At 39.5% G+C, this 22,561-nt stretch overlaps 1 protein-coding gene across 1 annotated transcript; it reads right to left on the minus strand.

The window, feature by feature from the left end:
• Positions 1-663: 663 nt before the first annotated feature.
• LOC129169184 (potassium channel subfamily K member 4) lies at positions 664-14,706 on the minus strand. The gene is made up of 7 exons (XM_054755343.1): positions 14,587-14,706; positions 14,106-14,382; positions 5,831-5,945; positions 5,602-5,762; positions 5,327-5,513; positions 3,758-3,900; positions 664-3,322 (listed from the first exon to the last, which is right to left on the minus strand). Exons 2-7 carry the CDS (start codon positions 14,292-14,294, stop codon positions 2,741-2,743), a joined length of 1,377 nt encoding a protein of 458 aa, XP_054611318.1. The 5' UTR covers positions 14,295-14,382; positions 14,587-14,706; the 3' UTR covers positions 664-2,740.
• Between the last annotated feature and the right edge of the window lie 7,855 nt (positions 14,707-22,561).

Genomic DNA, 22,561 nt, shown 5'->3' on the forward strand with positions numbered 1-22,561 from the left:
ACGTATGAGTCCATACCATGTGTTATTTATGTCTTATATGTGTTATTTTCTCCTATTATGTCTATTATATTGGGTAATACGGATGTAAAGGTGAATATAGGGTTGTTATTTCATGCTCTAAGAACGTTTAAAACTGTATTCAGAAGGTCGTAAACGTGTTTTCTGTGCTCTAACTATGAAAATATGGGATTTATAAATAAGGAATCCTATTTGAAACTTCTGTCTGTGAAATTTGTATTTAAAGCCTCCAGGTCGTAGTTTGACACATATTTTGACCTTGTGTTGCTTTGAGGTGTAGGGCAGGTGTCAAGGCACGGTTCAAGCAGTTCAAGGCGGTTATTTGTAATGGTTGCAGTCTCAACTGGTCCAGTACTCGCAGCCCGGATGACATGAATCAGCAATGTCATCATGCACTTTGTTTACATAGTAAACAGTGGACAACACAGTGCTTGCATTTCATTTCTTTATTTTATATATACAGTATATATATACAGTATATGTGGTCCGGTAAGATTACTGCACAAGTCAATCAAAATGCAGCTATTGTCATTCATCATCATATAAAAAGTTGTGTTAAACACCAAAAAAAGTACAAGTTTGACTATTCAAAGATTTGTTGGCAGGCAATTATGTACCAAAACAGCAGCGGTATCATTTCTCCTTTCTGTTTTTTTTTTTATTTTTATTTTTGCATGATCTGGGATGACTAAATGATAATTAAATTAGGGCTGTTAAATGATTAAAAGTTGTAATCATATTAATCAGTTTTCCAATTAATTAATCATAATTAATGTCTGAAGTATGCCCTTTTTTACTGTGTTTTATGAACAGAAAGATAAATGACAGGACACCATTTTATATATTTGTTTGCATTTTTTTCGCATTTTTGTCACACTTAAATGTTTCAGATGATCAAACAAATTGAAATTTTAGTCCGTGACACATCTGAGCACAAAAAGCACTTTTTAAATGAAACTTTTATTATTAACGGAGAAAAAAAATCCAAAGTTACATGTCCCTGTGTGAAAAAGTGATTGCCCCCTAAACCTAATAACTGGTTGGGTCCCCCTTAGCAGCAAAAACTGCAATCAAGCGTTTGTGATAACTTGCAATGAGTCTCTTACAGCGCTGGGGGGGAATTTTGGCCCACTCATCTTTGCAGAATTGTTGTCATTCAGCCACATTGGAGGCTTTTCCAGCATGAAGGCCCTTTTTAAGGTCATGCAACAGCATCTCAATAGGATTCAGGTCAGGACTTTGACTAGACCACTCCAAAGTCTTCAGCCATTCAGAGGTGGACTTGCTGGTGTGTTTTGGATCATTGTCCTGCTGCAGAACCCAAGTTGGTTTCAGCTTGAGGTCACCAACAGATGGCCGGACATTCTCATTCAGCAGAATTCATGGTTCATTTATCACAGCAAGTCTTCCAGGTCCTGAAGCAGCAAAACAGCCCCAGACCATCACACTACCACCACCATATTTTACTGTTGGTATGATGTTCTTTTTCTAATATGCGCCGTTACTTTTACACCAGATGTAATGGGACACACACCTTCCAAAACGTTCAACTTTTGTCTCGTCAGACCACAGAGTATTTTCCCAAAGGTCTTGGGGATCATCAAGATGTTTTCTGGCAAAATTGAGACGAGCCTTAATGTTCTTTTTGTTCAGCAGTGGTTTTGGTCTTGGAACTCTGCAATGCAGGCCGTTTTTGCCCAGTGTCTTTTTTATGGTGGAGTCATGAACACTGACCTTAACTGGGGCAAGTGAGGCCTGCAGTTCTTTGGATGTTGTTGTGGGGTCTTTTGTGACCTCTTGGATGAGCCGTCGCTGCGCCCTTGGGGTCATTTTGGTTGGCCGGTGACTTCTGGGAAGGTTCTCCACTGTTCCATGTTTTCGCCATTTGTGGATAATGGCTCTCACTGTGGTTGGCTGGAGTCCCAAAGCTTTTGAAATGGCTTTATAACCTTTTCCACACTGATAGATCTCAATTAATCTCACTTAAGTTATGTTTTAACGGGGTGGGGGGGGGGCATCACTTTTTCACACATGTAGGTTTAGATTTTTTTCCTCCGTTAGTAATAAAAAGCTTCATTTAAAAACTGTATTTTGTGTTGTCATTGACATTTAAATTAGTTTGATGATCTGAAACATTTAAGTGTGGAAAAACATGCAAAAAAAAGAAATCAGGAAGGGGGCAAACACTTTTTCACACCACTGCATGATGTTGGAAATGCACTGCTGTTGATGTGTTCAGGTCAGAATGAAGTGATAAACGAGTGCCAGACTCTGTGTGACTCTGTGGGGAGGCTACTGTGCCCCCGTCTGCTGTCACATGCTTCAATTACGCTCAAAACCTTCAAATAATTAATGAAATGAATTGGTTACCTCCGATCACGTGTTATTTTTAACAGGCCTAAATTAGAGATACATAATCAAATGTGACGATTCTCTCTCAGTCCAGCAGAGAGCAGCAATTCCTTAGACAGTAAGAGAAGCATAGAAGGCAACACAGAACAGTACCGTCACTACATTAAGGCATACGTGCTAAATTAAAATCATCATCTGCAAAGGCCAACACTTGTGCAACATTTCCATTCCATGTGCCTGCAAATATACAATTCATTCACACAAATACGTTGCTACATTAATCATTCCTGTCAGATAATCCGCTATTTGTCCAGCGGAGGGGGCTTAGTTTTGTTGAGTCATTTCCTGTGCTAACACTGTGGATTTTCTCTCAAACTTGAGGATTCAGCAGTACATTCGGAACCGGATGTGGTGTTCCGTTGTGCTCCTGTTTGCCGGTGCCGGACCCGGACCGTTTGATTCTGTCACTTTTGGGGCTTCTTCGCGGGACAGGCTTCCTATGGCGCCTCCGCTTGTGTGAATGGGTGCGTTTAGGACTCGGTTGGGTTGGATCCAGTTGAGGATCAACGTGTAGTTTAGCACTCTGAGCATCCGAGGACTCGTCGATGAAGGCCAGGTTCTCCCCAAAATAGTCCAGAGGTTGCGAAAGGTGGGGGTCCTTCTTTTCTTCAGGCACCTGCTCTGTTTGGGTGGTTTCTGACTCCGATCCGGACTCCGATCCACTGGAGGAGGTGTAAGAGGAATACGATTCTGAATCAGTTTCACTCTCGTTTTGCTCCCCTTCCCCCTCACGGGCTCCGGGAGCTGAGCCCCCATGGCCGTGCTTGCGAGCACCACGGCGCCGTCTTCGCCGACGCCGTCTGAAGGGATCATCAATTTTTCCCGAGATCCGAAAATCCATATTCTGGATGTTCTGAGTCCAGTCCGTAGCGTGGGCTCGCAGCTCCTCCATCTAGTAGAGAAAGATCAAATCAGCATTCCATCCATCCCTCCATCCGTCTACCGCTTATCGGTCGGGTCGCAGGAGTAGCAGCCTGAGCAGGGTAGCCCAGACTTCCCTCTCCCTGGCTACCTCGTCCAGCTGCTCCCGGTGGATCTCCAGGCGTTCCCAGGCCAGTTGAGAGACATAGTCTCTCCAATGTGTCCTGGGTCTTCCCCGTTCGGGCGTGCCCTGAACACCTCCCCAGGGAGGCGTCCGGGAGGCAGATGCCCGAGCCACCTCGTCTGGCTGCTCTCAATACAGAGCAGCGGTTCACCTCAGTTTCTCCCAGATGACAGTGCTTCTCACCTTATCGCTAAGGGAGAGCCCAGCCACCCAAAGGAGAAAGCTCATTTCGATTCATTCAGCAATGAAGTAATAAAAATGACAGCAAGGGAGAAGAAGTACCTCAGCTCTTGTCTTCTTCGATAAAACTCGAAGCCAGTTCCCAATCATTGACAGGATGGATGCAAAGTAGGCAAGACCCAGCAAGATCCAGAACCACACCAAAGGCTTGTACCAGTGGTCACTGCCCTCCAGTCCTGAATCCCCTTAAGGAGCATGAGTATGTAATGTCAACACTTCCATAGTCCAAATTTAAGACCGAGGGCACCGATCGAGCAGCTGTAACAATCAATGCTTTATCTCTCATACAAAAAAATCATGAATAATTTACTGGGAAAATGAAAACCATCGGAGCGAAGTGAAAGAAAGGCCTGCATGTTTATAGCTGACTTGTTAAGATTTTTACCAGCACATTAGCCTCCAATCAATAATGGATGGATGAAAACATGCAAACTAACAGCTAAAGCAGCCTGCTTTGATCACAGCTAGTTAGTTAGGATTTCGCAAAAAAACGTTAAACTCATTCAGTCTATCTTATTTATTGACACTTTTTGCTGTTACAGTCCACTTACATTGGGGCCAAGCGAGGCTGTGACCAACCTGATCCAGCAGAGGGAGCTGCAGTGAATTACAGTGGTACCTTGGTTAGCGTACGCCCCAGTTAGCGTTGTTTTCTGTCAACATGGAAAATTGACGGCTAAAATTTTGCCTCGGTTTGCGTTCATTTTCCGGTTAGCATACAATATGGCACATGTCATGTCATGCTATTAATTAGTGAGTTAGTGAGTCCAACTGCGTTCTTAATGTGTTTTTATTAGAAGCCTATTGTACGGTGGAACCTCGATTAGCATACGCCCCGGTTAGCATGTTTTTTGGTTAATGTCAAAAATGTACGCCAACCTCTTCTGGTTAGCACACAATATGGCGGGCATCTTGTTATGTTATTAATACACTGCGTGAGTCCAATTGTGTTCTTCATGTGTTTTTATCACAAAACATTGGTTACAATGGCTGGCAGAGATGGCAGAGATGGCAGAGATGGCAGAGACGAAGGCAAAAATGTTGAAAAAGGTATTTCATGGTAACAAAAGGTGCTGACAGAGGAGGAAAAACAAACTGCAACAAAAGTCGTCGGCATACTGTATGCTAACTGGAAAATGTACGCACACCAAGGCAACATTTTAGTGTAAATATTTGACTGAAAACCATGCTAACCGAGCTTCTACTGTATTAGCAAGCTAATAGGCTGCTAACACGGATGTTTTGTGACAAAAACACATTAAGAACACAGTTGCACTCATGTAGTGTATTATTAAACACGACAAGATGTGTGCCAGATTGTACGCTAACCAGAAAATGTACGCAAACAAAATTTGGGGGTACATTTTTTATGTTAACCGTTAAAACACACTAATTGAGGCTCCACTGTAATTGTAAAACTCGTGTTAATGTTTTGGACTTTCTGGAACGGATTCATTGGAGTTACATTTTCTCTTTTGGGAAAAATGCGTTCGGTTAGAGTACGAGTCGGTTAAAGTCGGAACCTGTGGAACGGATTAATGACCATGCTCAACCAAGATTCCACTGTACTGTGTAATGCTCATTACTGCCATCTACGGGACTGGAGTTTACCTGCAACATAGTCACCAAACCCCACTGTGGTCAGGGTGATGACTACAAAGTACGCAGACTCCAGCATGGTCCAGCCTTCTACCTTTTGGAAAACCAGGATGGGCACTGCAACAAACAGCAGGCACCCCAGCAGGATGGACAAGACGGCTGAGATCACACGCACAATGGTGGGACTAACACGCCATTTCTGTAAGTAGAGAGGAAACCACAGTAACACTGGCGCGTCAAGGAAAGCCAACACACAACATTAGCCGAGCTATGTTTGGAACTCTAACCAGGAACAGAGTTTCTATTTTGGCCACCGTTTTCCTCAACCCGGTACCTAGATGGTCTCCAACTCCAGCAAGCAGGATACCAAACAGTGGAATTCCAACCAAGGCGTAGAAAATACAGAACAACTGACCACCTTCCGTCTTGGGGGAGATGTTTCCAAAACCTGCAGAATCAGAGCGAAGAAAGTGTAGCCACGCAGGATGCGCGTACAAGTTGTACTAGCGTACCCACCGATGGTTGTGATGATGGTTCCGGAGAAAAAAAAGGCACTGGCTAGATCCCACTGGCTGACGTATGTGGCGTTACTGTTGGGATCCACACCTGCGCCAATGGCCTCTGCCACCTCCTGGGATGGAATGATGGTAGAATTTAGTACAAGAAAACAGAAATTCATTATGTTTATGTTCCATTCTGAGTAAATGAACAGAAATAAAGGCAATGCCTGACCTAATTATATGTTTTGGGTGACCAAACGTTCTCTTTGCATGTGACGTGATACCTGGGAGGCTGCCGTGTTTGAATTAAGGGTTCCCAAAAAGCCAAAGTAAAAGCAAAGCGTATGCACGGAGTTAATCCTCCGATTCGCCAATTCGAAGTCTCGTAAAATTGGTGACGTCATGCAAAATTCCCAAGTTCTTGCTGCTTTAGAGGGCACATTTTTCCCGAAAATAGTGGTTACCTTCCACAACTTAACAAGTGAGCCGTTTTTAGAATCGTTTTCATGCCATTTTTTTAAACATTTCTGAACGTTCTTCCTGTCGAATTTGTGTTTGGTTATAGGCAGTATTTTGTAACCTTAGCTTTTGTTATGAATTTGTTCCAAAAGGTCAGACCAAAACCAAAACATGAAAATGGAGGCAATTTTTCTCATAGGAGATAATATAAATCCAATCAATCTGTTCTAGACATCCAAAATATTAACAAAATATATTTCATAGAGAACAATGACAGTTTTACATGCAGAAAACAATGCAAAATGATTATAAATGAGGCATGGATGGAACTTATTGTTGATGCGGGCTTCCCAATGACGTTTCTCACCTTTTTTTATCAAATTGCTGGCACTCGCAACTCACTTTGGTCCCTTGGCGGGTTATTTAGAAATTGCTCTTAATGAAAAAATGCACGGACGGTTATTCAGCAATGCGTAGCGTGCTTTGTTTAGGCTAGGGGTGTCCACATTTTTTCCACTGAGGGCCATATACTGAAAAATGAAAGGATGCACGGGCCACTCATATATTTTGTGAAGCAACACATGTCGACACGTGCTAAAAAGTTAGATATATTTCAAGGAAAAACTGCATCTCAGCTTTGTGGTGTAGGTGAAAGAGCCTATTATTAGTATCAGCTTTGCTCTTTGCTATTTTTTAACCCCCATCTATTTTTTTCCCAAATGTTTCAACTTTCCATTTACACAATCTTCTTAAATGTTCTTTTTGTCATATTTTGACTTTATGCCCGTTATATAACTTTTTCCACCAATGTAATTTTCCAGAAATTACAACTTTATTTTGTTTTGTTTCTCATAATGTTAGGACTTTAAACAAATCATCTTTTTTCTTGAATATTTCAACTTTATGCTATACTAAAATTCCGTCATTTCCCCTCATAATACTACAATGTTATTCTCTTAAAACCATTAAATTACATCTTTTTCTTGTTAGATTACAACCTTTTTCCTAATATTTTGACATTATTCTTGTAAAATTACTGCTGATTTTTCAATTTATTTTATTTTATTTATTTTATTTTTTCACTATTTCAACTTTCATATATATTATGGCTATAATATTTTTACTTAATGTGTCTAATATTATAATGTTTCCCCAGGCCTAATTTTCCAAAAATGACAACTTTATTATGTTTTGTTCTTTTAATATTACGACTTTAAACATTGTCGTTTTTCTTTAATATTTCAACTTTATGCTTTATGACGTTATTTCCCCTCATAATATTAGAATGTTATTCTCGTAAAACTATGACTTTTTCTTGTTATGGTACAACTTTTTTTCATATTTTCATATTTTTTTTTTTTTAATTAGGGCTGTATTATGTTTCGTTAGTTTAAAAGAAGTCTTTTTTTTAATATTTCAACTTTTTGCTACTAAAATTATATAATTTTTCCACATAATATTACAATGTTATTGACGTAAAACTTTTTCTGCTGATTTTTCCATTTTTGCTGTTGTATTTTTTTGTAGTTTTCGTATTAAATAATATTTTTAGAATGTGCCACGGGCTGATAAAAACAAAAAAAAATCACAAATGGCCCCTGGGCCTCACTTTGGACACCCCTGGTTTAGGCGCTGGATTTCACGGAGCAAAACATTACAAGGCAAACGGACTAGTTTGTTCTGTGCAATGTTGTACGAAAGCCAAGACAGTGCAGGAAAGCAATACTTTAGCAAAGGTTCTCGACAAAAAGCGAATCATATGCACGAAAACCAAGGCTTTTTTAATCCATACGGCTGAGAGTCCTGGTTTTCTGTAATGAAAATATGGTCATCCTAAGTTGACGAAACACTCATACTCTGAAATCATTACTTGTAATGAACAAGGGGTTTCTCATTACAGCGTGTGAGTGTGTGTTATTGATTCTGACGGTTGTGCTGACTCTACTCTCATGGTGCAAAGTGCTGAAGAGGTTCTCCTGGCACACCGTCACTGCTCGTGTGTATATTCAGAACCGTTCCTGTCTTAGAGAGAGCAGTTGGAAAGAAATCATGTGATAAAATAGCTGTTAACGTCGATGAAGACTATGTACTAATCTAATGGAATGAATACGGCACTGTCCACACAATCACTGCCGGGGGATTTGCAGGCTCTACACATGCAATGGCATGACACTTCTCACGTTACTCAAAGACGAGAAGACCTGTTGAAACCTCAGCTGACACTGTTTGCTGAAACCCAACCCCACAATGCACAGAATAACTGAGGAATGACTTCAGCGGCTGCCCGGCTCACTTGTGAGGTGGACGGCTTCATTTCTGAAGTCAAAGAAATCACTTGATGTGTACATCTTTGTCCAACCTTGTTGGACCGGACTCACTTCAGTACTTAAGTGCTGCTGCAGATGACTTTGCAAGCTGATACAATAATGACAGTAGCATAAATGACAAAGTGCATGTTGGACCACAAGTTGGCCCATAACATTCCGCTTCCTCATGACGGATCACTTTACACGACACTCTTTACACGGCCTTGCATACAGTACATAATTCCGCTGACAGCACATCGTTACTGCGCTGCGCCATACTTAGTACAATAACAGTACAAAGTGTACTGTTTGTACCTCACCAGAAGGCAGGCTCTGTCGCTGGCACTGAGCTGGACAGCCTGACATCTGTGGCAGAGCAAAGGACACTGAGGAGGCTCCCTTCCATCATGGACAACCAGCATCATCCAATGCACAGCTTCATCTCCCGACAGAAGAGCCGTTTTGCTGGCGGATTACTATCACTGTCCTGCTCCAATGAAAGACTGAGCAGATCATTCCTACCCCACGCCATGCGGCTTTTCAACACAACACGGGGAGCGATAAAAACACACACAGGACTGGACTTATTACCTTATTAAGTATTATTATTATGTATTATTATTATTTATTATGTGTTATTGCCTGCAAATTTGACATGATCTGTTCTGTATTTATTTATTCTTATTATATTTTCTTATTTTTCTTATCCCTCCTGTCTTGCCTTGGTTGTTTTATTTTGTGATCGATTAAGTTTATTATGACATTTTTGCAGAGCTGCTGGAAATGTGAATTTCTCTTGGAGATGAATAAAGTATCTATCTATATCTATCAGTCATACGCTGTAAGTAATGTGTCAAATTGTGTTTTCAATCTACAAATTATGTTGATTCATATCGTCAGATATGTTGAAACACTTCTAGTCTAAAACGTTTTCAAATGAATGAAATGAACTATGATTTGCAATGTGCCCATTTTTACTGTACAGTTGTGCCTCGCAATATCTCGGTTCAATTATCGCTCCCTCGCTATATCGCGTTTTTTCAGAAATTAATGAATTAATAAATGATGGCTGTTTCATGGTAGACAAGTAATGTGGTCTTCGGGTCACTAGCCGGCAGCAGTGACACAAAACATTGAGACATTAGCTTACATCAGATTCGAAAAAAAGATTCCTCCCATCCCGTGTGGAAGTGTTATGTTTTTGGCTTTTTACGTTTACAGGAAATAAATTCAACACTAACTGGTTAGTTTGCTAGCTTGCTATAGCGGCTGTCTCGAGTCCCTTCCGCATAACAGTTGCAATGTGGTGTAAACAATGAGCAATCGGAGTGTAAAGGTGCCTAAAGGGGTGTTATTTCATGTCCACAGAGCTCCAATAATGTTAAAAACCATATTTAGACAGTCATAAACAGGTTTTCTATGCTCTAACTACAAAAATATTCAATTTATTAATATTGCATCCCATATCGTAGAAATGTATTTAGTGTGAATGGGTCTGGGAACCAACTAACTGCTATAAACTTTATTTCCAGAACAATAGGTCAGGGTTTTATACATTTGTATGTATTAACAGCTCCAAATCACCTGAAATTTTAAATCAAGCTAAAAGACACACCACACATGTCTATAAATTCATTTGCCCAACACTACTGTCTGTAATACGTAGTAGCATAACATTTGAATCACACATTAAACTGAGCAATGATGGGTTGCGTTCAAAGAAACCACGTCGTTAGAGTGAAGTTCATTTGAGTGTGTTTTCTGGGAGCATACATAAACGCAACAAATTGTACTTCTTCATTAAGAATTACAAAGTGAGTGATAAGAATATTTAATCGTTGTTGTTTTTTTTGTCTTTCTCTTTATTTAGACCAAATAAATATGTTGTTTTGATGGTCGGATTTTGGAGTGACCATGAATACACCTCGCGCCACTGCTGAGAAAATGAGGAAGTGTTGTTGCTACAACGAGGAGAATAGAGACGTGTTTGTAGGTTGTAGGTACACATCTAGTGTTGGAATTGTGCTGCTGTCGATGTGTTCAGGTAAGAATAAGGTTATAAGAGAGTGTCAGAATCTGTGTGGCTGTGTGGGAAGCTACTCTGTACTTATATAAATTAGTTATTGTATTGTGTTATTGCATTATAATAAATTAGTTAACGCTCTCATATACAGTATACAGTCAATCCTCGTTTATAACAGTTAATTGGTTCTTTATAAATGGAATATGTTCGTAGTTAGAACATAAAAAAACTGTTTACAATCTTCTATATACGCTTTTTAACATTATTAGAGCCCTCTAGACATGGAATAACAGCCCTATAGTAACCTTTACACTTGTATTGCCCAATACAGTAGACATAATAACAGAAAATAAGACATACTAGACATAAATAAGACACAACATAGACTTACATGCTAGTATTGGGAGAGTTTATTGGGTTTTTTTTTGAAGGCATGAAATTTGAACCGCAAAGTGCCGAAGGACGACTGTATAGGGATATCCAATAATATTGGCTGACCAATGCTATTGTCAGACATTGGCACTAAAATAAGATATCGGTATCGGTTTTTATTAGGGGTGCATGATAATTATCAGACTAATAATTATAATAATTATTATAATTATGAGGGAATTATGATGTCCCATAACGTTAAAAATAGCTCCGATAACCAATCATTTAAAAAAATGCTCCAGTGAGGCGAGATAACCTGTACTGTGCAGGTGAGCAAATCAAGTGCTCCTTTTTTCTCCTGCCTGTGACATTAACAGGCTGTCGTAATTTCCCATGACCTCACTTGTTTGGTTTGGTTTGGTTTGGTTTAGTTTATTTGAACATGAAGGTTCCAATGGAATACATCTCATGAATCATTCTTTCACGGTTCCACGTGTCCAAAAGGAGTAGGAAGAGGCATAGCTTATTTAATCCTAAACCCCATCCATTCCACATCTAATACAACACTTGTTATTCACTTCCTGCATTCCATGTCATGTTTTCTGTGATAATCAGGATACTAATACATAAAAGATGATGACTAAATCTGCAAATGTTAATACAGTATGTGTGATTTTAAAAATAGAGGGTTTGTGTGTTGTCTATACTTGGCATTATGAACGATCCTCACCATCTTTTTTGTAGTACAGTGAGTGAGTGAAGATTGCTTTTGTAATTATTACCCAATAATATCACACAATACATTAAATATGCTAATACTAAGGAACAGTACAGGTGCGGAGTGATTTTTGATCAAGAACATATTTTGCTTTATTCAATATAGATATATTTCTCGCCACCTTTTGTTGTATATTTTTAATATGAGATTTCCAACTCATTTTTTCGTCTATTATGACCCCCAGGAATTTATATTCTTCTACTATTTCAATGTCCACTCCGTTAATTTGTATTTGGTCGTACATATCCTTTCTGCTATTTCCAAATAGCATTATTTTGGTTTTACTTAAGTTCAATGATAATCTGTTCCTGTCAAACCATGACTCTAATATGACCTTTTCATCCTTGACCTTTTTAATGAGTTCATGTGTGCTGTCGCCAGAACAAAAGGCAGTGGTATCATCCGCAAATAAGACCAACTTTGTCCTTTGTCACTTTACAAATGTCGTTTATATACAAATTGAACAGTTTTGGTCCCAGTATGGACCCCTGGGGTACTCCACACGTGGTGTATAAACTCCCAGATGTATATTCTCCTAGCTTTACAAATTGTTTCCTCTTTGCTAGATAACTTTTAACCCAATTCAAAACTAATCCTCTAATTCCGTACCTTTCTAATTTTGAAAATAAGATATTGTGGTTAATTGTATCGATATTGTATGGTTAATTTGTCAGATCCATGAATACAGCTGCTGCACATCTTCTATTGTCTATAGCAGTAGTGATTTCCTCCGTGATATCGATTAGTGCCATAGAAGTTGAAATGTTGGCTCTGTAACCATATTGACTGCTTGCAAATAATTCATTCTTATTAATAAATTTGTCCAACCTATTATTAAACAACTTCTCCACAATTTTAGAGAATTGAGGTAACAAGAAAACTGGTCGATATTTAGTAAATTGATGTTTGTCTCCTTTTTTAAAAATTGGAACCACCTTGGCTGTTTTCATTTTGCTTGGAAATATTCCAGTCTGAAAAGATAAGATACTGATATATGTTAACGGGTCTGCGATCTCATTGATGACCCTCTTAATTGTTTCCATTTCGATTCCATGACCATCAGTTGATGTCTTGCCTTAAAATGTTTAACAATATCAGTGATCTCCTTTTTGGTTACAGCAGTGAGAAACATTGAATTCAGATTCGTGTCAATAATATCTTTCCAGTCATCCATTGTGTCTTGTTTTGGAATTTCTTCTTCCAGTTTCGGTCCGATATTTACAGAATAATCGTTGAACTGTAGTTTGTTGGATGATGAATGTCCTGTATAAAGTGTTCTTCTTCTTACAGGCGTTTTTTAGTCCTTTTGTCATCCATGGCTGCTTGTTTTTCTTTTGCTTCTTGGACTTTTCTTGCCAGGGACAGTTCTTATCGTAGAGCTCCATATAAGTACCAAGGAAGCTGTCATATGCTTCATCCACATCTGTTGCACTGTAGACCCTCTCCCAGCTTTGTTCTTCTAGATCTTTCCTGAAGGCACAGATGCTGTCCTCTGTACGCAGTCTTTGAAATGTCTTTTTTTCCTCCACCTGTCTTTTAAGGTTTGACCTATGTCTGTAAACGTTGTCTTAATCCAATCCAATCCTCAAAGATTCCAATCTTTGACTTGTAAACAAACACTTTTCGAGGAAGACACTTCGCCTGCAAATTGTACAAATGCTCCGCGATGAGGGCAAAAAAAAATTTGCGCACTCAAAAAACCTGATCAGCCACCTGAAGTGCCGGCGCCACTGTGTGTGAAAAGGGCAAAAGGTTTGCCATCAACCTCCATGGCGCCACACCGAAGGCTCAGAGCATGTGCCCGAATACAGTGCACCTTGCTGGGCTGCGCCAGGTGGCTCCTCCCACTCTACACTGCGGTTCTTCTGGTAGTAGTGAGGTGGTAGTAGTAATGCCATGGTATTTGATTAGGACAAACCAACAGGTACGGTTTGTCAAATCCTAATTTGTTCCAGTCCTTCTTACCTACAGGTGTTAAATCTCAATAAAAAAAGGTTTAGGTATAAAAAAAGTTAGCGGTTATCGGTACCATATTGGTCTTGAGAAGCAGAAAGTTGTATGTACCGGTTTGAAAAAAAAAAGATATCGTGCATCTGTAGTTTTTATATCAGTGCACGAGTGATGACGTCGTGTTCCGCACAAAAACAAGCTTGCGAGCTCGCTATGTCCGTAATCTGGAATTATTTCCAAATTTTGCCTTTGGGTTGTAAATACCGTATTTTCTGGACTATAAATCACTGTGGAGTATAATTTTGCGGATTGTATTAGTCCAGATTTCCATACTTTGCACTTTACTTGATGTGCCACAAAGAAAAGTGCAGAAATGTGAACAAGGTGAGAACACCTGCCGTACCTCTATGAGAGCTTGCAGGTTGTCGGGGCTGACGCAAGTGAAGTTCATCAGAAAGTCGCGACACGTGCCCTGCAGCTGCATGTGCTTGCCTTCTTCTCGCTGCGCCTCCAAGGCCCGGAACACCACGGCGCCCAGCACCAGGTACAAAAGCACCCCGGTGAGGATGGCGAGTAGGGTGGAGCAGCGCATGGCCGCACCTCCGCTCACTTCAAATGTGGGCGGCTGTTTTGTTCTGACGACGTCCGTGCTGTCGTGGCCCGGATCCCAGCTGCTGCGGCTGAAACACCCCGGAAAACACAAATGTGTCACGCACGCACATGTGCACAAACTACACACAAGGCATTATACACCACACAGGCCACACCGCACTGCTGACACACAACATGGAGGCAACAATATCAAACCCATTTGTCATCTGAAAGAGCACAGTCATGCTCAATAACATGCAAACAAGGACAGGTGCCGTTGCAGCTGCACAAACCTGCTCTTGCGGCCACGCCTTCGCCTTTTCCAGTCTTTTTTTTCACCAGGTGTGAGGATGGAGTCCCTGGATCCGTAACCACTGGGGAGCCCATCCACATCACACTCTGTAGGAGGTGACACTGCAGACAGACAGGGATGGGTTTATGCTTCATTAGGCGCATCTCTCGTGAGACCCGATTCAACAGCTGTACCCCAGAAATCTTAGGAGAAAGGTAGTAATGCTCTCAATGCTTTTTCAACGCTTTTTCATCCATTCATATACCGCTACTTCTTCTTATTCCACCTTATTTGTTGTCTGCGAACTCCGCCCAAATTCGATTCCAGCCAATCCAACGTCAACATGTTCCGCTCGTTCAGGACACGTTGGCTATTTAACAGGAAAAAAAATCACACTATTGCTGTAATTTCATATTTTCTGTAGCAATTTTCCAATTGAAAATGAATGACCAATTTGTTTGGGGCCCCCTACTGGTGGAAAATAGTTTTGTATTTTGCATAACTGTAACATTCGGCTCATCCTACAGCGGGGATGGCCAAACTTTTTCCGCCGAGGGACACACAGTGAAAAATGAAAAAGTGAAACTTTGCCACTTTGATATTTTGTAAAGCAACACATGTCGTTAAGCTAAGAAGTTACGTATATTTCAAGAAAAAAGTGCATCTTAGCAATGTAGGATAGGCGAAAAAGCGTATTAGCATCAACTTCTCTCTTTTGCTCTTTTTCCCCCCATTTTTGCTGTTGTTTTTAAAATTTTCCAAATATTTCAACTTTCTTCTTAAATATTCTTCATAAATGTTCTTTTTGTATTCTCATGTTTTAACTTTTCCCCCACCAAATTTTCTAAAAATTACAACTTTATTTTGTTTTGTTTCTTTCTCATCATATTACGACTTTTTTTTAAATAACTTTTTTTTAATATTTCAACTCTACGCTACTAAAATTACATTACTTTTCCTCATAATATTACAAGTTTGTTCTTGTAAAATTTCGACTTTTTTTCTAGTTAGAATATGACTTTTTCTCATAATACTTTGACGTTATACTAAATTACAACAGTTTTTTTCCAACTAATTAAATTTTCTTTTTGTAAATTTTCTTCTCGTAATTAAAAAATGTATTCCTATAATATTTTTACTTTATTCCCGTAATATTATAACTTTTCCATAACCTAATTTTCCAAAAATTACAACTTTATCCCTTTTTTGTTGTTTTTTATAATATTCCGACTTTTAAAAAATACCATCTTTTTATAATATTTTTTACATTTTAACTTTATGCTTCTAAAATGACATTTGTCTTTTTAATACAACATTATTCTTGTAAAATTGTGACTTTTTCTCTTTAGAGTACAACTTGTTTTTGTATTTTAACTTTTACTATTTTTGTAAAATTCCTGCAGATTTTTTTTCTTGATAAATTATATATATATTCTATGTATATTATATAAACAGTTTATGTCTTTACATGTCGTGGGACAAATGGAGGTTCAGGAAGTAAATTGGTTGTCTCCCAACCCGATGTTTGCTGGTTCAATCCTCAGTCCTCACTACTTCAACATATTTATATATTTTAACATTTTGACATTCCAGCATTTCAAATTCTGCCGTTTGTTGTCCGCTAACTGCTTCAACATCAAAATGTTAGCTCACTGAGGACATGTGGGCTGTCTGTCAGGACTTTTCTACAAATTCCCACATTTTCCATCATTGAAAATTTTCCGGGCCATTTCTCCCATTGAAAATGAATGGACAATTGGTGGAATTGCTTCCTGTTTTTATGACATTTCATGTAACGTTCTGCTTTTTCAGAGCACACTGGCATGGCTCAGGTCGTACAGACGTCGTCCCAAAATGATGGTTCGATTCTCAGTCGTTGAGTAGATTTCGTCACGTTCCGGGGATATGTCTACATTTCAAAATTGCTTCATCTAGTTGTAGTTTGTATTGGTGTAGAACTCATCTTTCAGTGTTCTAGAATGCTACTTTCTATACTTAACTGTTCACTGAGTGAGAGGCAAGACTAGAAACTGCAACTATAATAATAAGGGTATTCTTTAAGAGGTCCTATCCTGCTCATTTCAGGGGTTTTTGAAATGATATTGGACCCCGATGGGGCACGATAGTAAGGTTTACTCCATAAGTGTCAAGTTGCGTGCAGGGTAGATCTGCATTCTTCTCCTCTTGGCCGACATGCTCGGCTTCCTCAAACCTCCTCCGCAACTACGCCTACTCTGCTGTGATCGGCCAGGTTGGATATTTGATGTAACTGAATGAATGTTGAAGAATCCGGAGTCAAACTGTGCTTTGATCGTGAGGTAGGTCTCTAGCTCCCCTGAAAACAGCAACAACAAAAAACGTCCATTTGCTGCCTTACTCCGGTGTAGATACGCAATTCTTGCATTCGATAAAAACACTTTCTGGCTGCAATTTTCAGGAAACTTGGGACAAACTGTACTGAGTAGTGCCCGCTTTGCAAATTTTCATGGCCAGACGATTCATGAGATTAAGAAGCGGCATAAAAATGAAACCCGGGATAACATGAAAACCCCCCAACTCATGATATGGCACTTCCACGTCATGTGAAACAAGAGGGCAACAATTTAAACATACACGTACATAAGTTTGAAAAGTTGGTAATGTCGGACGAGGCTCCTTTAAATGAATTTATACAGCAGTGTAGTATTCTAGTTGCCTCCCACCAAAAAGCAGCAGCACTAGAAATCAACTGAACACACACTACAGCCCGATAGTGGACAGACTACGACAATCACACACCAAATAAACGCACGCTCAAACACAGCAAATGCAACGCAGCATCACTACACGCCCCTCCACAACGCAGAGGACCATGTGGCTTGCATTGTGAGCCACTGCAGATGTTGCTGATGCAGCTGCAATCACGCACGGTGGTAGTAATCGTCTCATAATACCTGGGCGGGGGCGTCTGCGGTGTAAGGAGCGTGCTCTTACCTTCAAAAATGAAGAATAACAAGAAACCAGAGTTGCAGTCGCCTCATGCAGTGTGGAGTTCAGGCAGTCACATATGGGGAGTGTGCCTCAGCAGACAGCGTGTGCGTGCGTGTGTGTGTGTGTGTGTGTGTGTGTGTGTGCATTGTGGGTGAGGAGGGAGGCCGTTGCTGAACACACAAGGGAGGAGAAAATCCTCAATCAAGCTAACTTGATGAGGGCACTGAGAGAGAAGGAAGCCAAGCAGCACACGTACTGTGTGCCGGCGCTGTCTGCATGGTTATCAGTGCAAGTGTTTGCGTGGGATCGATGCATGACTTCATTGAGGTCTGATCAGCTCAGCCTCCCTGCTCGCATTCTGCTTGACAGAAGTGCTGCAGCTCCCTTGCTGCCTGTGCATGTGCGTGTGTGTGTTTGTGTGTGTAGACTACACTACTGTGCATTACTACTAGTGGGTGGAGACCAACCATAAATCAGTTCTAAAAAAAAAACAGCTGATCAGTTTAGTGGCGCATTATGTGTGCAACGTCACTAATGGCATTTTTATATGACAAATGATGATGAACCATGAGCACTTGTTGCCAGGCAGCACCTTAGGACAAAAAAAATAAAAAATAAAAACGTACCAAGCCGCCCCTCCCTACAAGCAGAACACGAGCTGTGCATAGGACCCCACAGTCAATGCAGGACCCTATTTTTTGCTTAAGGGGGCTTATTGCCTGCAAATGCAAAGTAGCCCGAGGCAGGGGAGGGGGAAAAAACAGTAATCTGACACTGGCCTCCTTGCCACAATGATTGCCATTGGTGTAATGGTACAGCTGCCGCCTTCCAAAGCAGAGGGTGCCTGTTCAAGCCCAACCCTAATTTATTTTGCACTAAAACAATTTATTGAACAAGTTGTTTCCCCTATATTCATATTAGTCCAAAACATGCATCAAACTAAATTCAGGTTAAAGTCAAACAGTATAAAAATAGCTTTTAAGGGGTCAGTTAAGTCCGAGAGATGTGCTGACCACAGCTGCCCGGGTGTGGGGCGGGCAACGTGACTTTTTTCCTCGCGGTGCCCCTTTTTGTGATGCAGTGGGGGTCATTTTGGCCCCAGTTTGTCGGGGAGCGACCGTGTATATGTACAGTATATGCCAGCCACGCCCAGTCTGCAATCGGAATGGCAGTTAAGGGAACATTTCCGGAAAATCAGGGACATTTTGGTGGAAAGACCAGAATTTTTCATGATTTATTTTCGTGAAAATTAAAATACAGGAAACTATTAAACTATTTGAAAATAAGGGACCATTTCCAGAAAATAAGGGAAAAAATTTTGGTGCAAAGACCGGAATTTTCCATTATTTTTTTTCAAGAAAGTTAAAATACAGGGGACTATTAAACTATTTGAAAATTTCTGGAAAATCAGGGACATTTTGATGGAATGACCAGAATTTTCCATGAATTTTTTGTTCGTGAAAAATGAAATACGGGGAACTATTAAAACACGAAGGAACCAAGAAAGAAGGGCAAAGTACGGGAGTTCCTTGAGGAAAACTGGAGGGTTGACCAGTATGCTCGGGTGGGCTAACAGTGAGGGTCCCCCAGAGCAAAGCAGTAAGAAGAAATCATACAGAAACGCTCTAATTACTCCTGAGACGGGATTATTTGTACACGTATTCTGTATTAAATATAAAAGACATATCAGAAAAAGCCCCAGTGCTTGCTGCAACTTCGCTAATTGCTCCAAAGCATTTATTTGAAGAATACATTTCAGCGTGTTGCGGTGCAGCCTCACACCGGGACACACCCTGGATTGATCACCCGTCAATCACAGGTCGATAGTGAATGGGATATTGACTTCTATTGAGCTCGGGGAGGGGGCTACGTCAACTACTGCACTGCTAAGGACCCACATTGCAAACTGCAACCACAATAATGAATGTATTTTTAAAAGGATACGTCTCAAATTGAGCGTTTTTTGCAAAGCTCATTAGTTTGTACAGCTGTACCTGATATTTGTGCAAATGCATTATTAAGTATTTCAAATAGCATGCATCCATAAGTGAACAGCATGTTATTGGTGCTGAGTGTCAATGTAACGCGTCCTTGTCTCCACAGTACTTACTTTCAATTGGATTTATTCCATGCACTCAGCAGATCAAGTGCTAGCAAATACATTTACCTCCGTCAGTTCAGTCTGAGCGTGAGTGACTGTCTGGATGTTCTCACCATGACTGGCACGGTCCACCCGCAGTGAAACAGCCAGACAGGCTCCATGCAGATTTACCAACTATTCACTCGCCTCCTCAAATGCAAACAGCAAGACATCACACACGTTATTCAAACGAGACAAATTCCTTACTTTTTGCTCATTTGCAGCTTTTCGTTCCACACGCTCACGTCCGCCCAGTGAATAAAAGCAGCAATGCTGAGCAAAGAACACCTTTGAAGGAGCCAGACTGGCATCAAAACCTCCAATTGATGACCCCCGAGCATTAATGTGTTGACATTTACAAAGGAGGATGGTGGTAAATAAAAGAGAGGTAGAGGGAGGGCCGGGCGGCCGTGCAATTATGAGCACTTTATTTTCAATTAAGACGTCATGCGTCTACTGTAAGCTCTGCTTTCTGACATTTTTGATGATGCAGACTTCTTGGACTGGAAATTGATTGGTTAGCAAACGTGTGCATCTTTGCTTATTTAAGTGAAGGTGCACTTTTAGCGAGTAGTGAAGAGACGAAAAACACAGGGAAGATCTGGTTTTCCTTACGGTGTTGTGTTACAACTAACATAATCAGAACTTTTAGCTCTTGGCAAGTCACGTTTCATACCAATTCTACTTGGTTTTATGTGTGAAATGAAAAAAAATCGGAATTATTGGTATATAACATTTGGCACATCTAAAATAAATAATTCAGTTCGGTTTTGATTCCAGACAAGTAGTTGGATGTGCTCAGCACACATACCACCATTCTGTTCATTTCATTCATTTTGTTCCCTTTTATTGTATTGTATATTTATGTTTTATATTTCTTTCTTTTCTTTTTTTATTTCATTTTATTTCACTGTATTGTGTTTAATTTTATTTTTTCATTTAATTTTATTTTCTGTTATTTTTTTTCAATTTTATTGTTTCATTTTATTTTAATTTTTCATTTTATTTTTTTTTATTGAATTTTATTTCACTGTATTTTATTGTTCCATTTTATTGTATTTTGTTTTTTCTTTCCATGTTATTTTTCCATTTAATTAATTTTTTTCATTTTATTTATTTTTTTTAACATAATTTTGTCCATTTTATGTTTTTTTATTTAATTTTATTACACTGTATTTTACTGTTCGATTTTATTGTATTTAAATGTTTGATCATGTTATTTTTCCATTCTATTTCATTTTATTTTGTTTTTTCATTTTGTTTCATGTTTATTGATTTTTTAAATTTAATTTTGTTCTATCTCACTTAATTTTTTCCCATTTTGTTTTATGTTTTCATTTAATTTTTGCATGTTATTTTATTTTTGTCATTTTATTTTAATTTAATGTTGTTTTTTTTTAATCAAATTTGTTATCAAAGAAAAAATACTACCGTTTCCCATCAGCTAATTCTTTTGTGACACAAAATAAGTGGGGACCACTGCTGCACTGTGATATTTCATGATACAGTATCTACAGTATATACAATTGATACTGTCAATGCATCACAGTTTATTACAATACAATATAAATATTTAGAATAATATAATAAAGGTATAATTTATATATCGTGTCACGTTGTGATTCCCACCTCTAGTCTATGAGTCTATGACAAAAAGCAGCGAAGGAGAAGGTAATACTATTAGTTCATTACTATAATTTTGGTCGACAAAATAAGTACAAAATAAGTTAAGTGTGTGTTGGGCCGTGATTGGACTACATTACACCTCGGCATCGATCTCCAGAGGAAAGCACTTTACGATTTAATCTAATTCCTCCAAGCCCTGAAAAGCTTTTACACAAGAGAGACGTTTCACATGATGAGTGAGTGTGTGTGGGTGGGGGGTGTAGGGGTGGGTGTTGCCCGAGGCCGACCCGTTCCAGAGCTTTCTCACGATGATATGATAACGGGCAAAACAGTGACTTTGAAGATGAAATGTGCTGCTTTTTTCCTGATGAATGCAATCACAGTACAACCCAAACAAAGGCAGTAAACCAGAAGTTAGACGGGTCTTTTTCCAAGTTTCCATTTATTCATCCAGTAACAAGTCAAATCATTTGCACCGACTAAAGGAATAAAACATCGGGAACCTGTTGAGATGGACTACTGGTTGTTTATTTTACATTTTGAATCAAAAGTTGTGCTCTATGTTGAGTTATTATATCATTTCGTTTATTTGGAGGATTTCCAAAAGCACAACATTCATTGCAACAATTACTTAGTAAATATTTCTACTAAAAAACGCATAACGATGCGTTTTTACATAATTCGTTTTTGAAACTAAAGCAAAAAAAGGTATTATACACCTATTAATTCAATAATGGATAATAAGCGTGTACTGTGTTGATTTTTGCGATTCCATTTGGGACGCCGAGTCACCCGGAAGTAGTTTTAAGTGGACTTGGGTGTGCCGGTAAACGTTGAACAAGGAGACAGGAGGACCGGGAGACTTACGAATTCACTAAATGGCAAGTTTGGAGGCTTTTGCTGACACAATTACACGTTGTTTTGAAAGCAGCAACACATACGCGGAAATACAAAATATGCACGAGCGTTAGCGACGCATGCTCCCTTGTGAATTCAATGTCTCAACCGCCCTTTTTTCAGTTCATTTGCCAAAAGCAACAAATGAAAAACATTTTGTTTTTCTTATTTCTTATAACATCTGTTAATTACATCAAATATGAAGATAGATGGACAGTAACCGTATAGTTGCACGTGGCCTTGGGTGTGCATGTAAACATACGTAGAAGACGACAGAAGGGGGAATTAAGAATACACAAATGGCAAGTTTGGAGGATGTTGCGTACATAATTGCACGTTGTTT

Source organism: Dunckerocampus dactyliophorus, chromosome 16, assembly GCF_027744805.1.
Source record: "Dunckerocampus dactyliophorus isolate RoL2022-P2 chromosome 16, RoL_Ddac_1.1, whole genome shotgun sequence".
Taxonomy (NCBI): Eukaryota; Metazoa; Chordata; class Actinopteri; order Syngnathiformes; family Syngnathidae; genus Dunckerocampus; species Dunckerocampus dactyliophorus.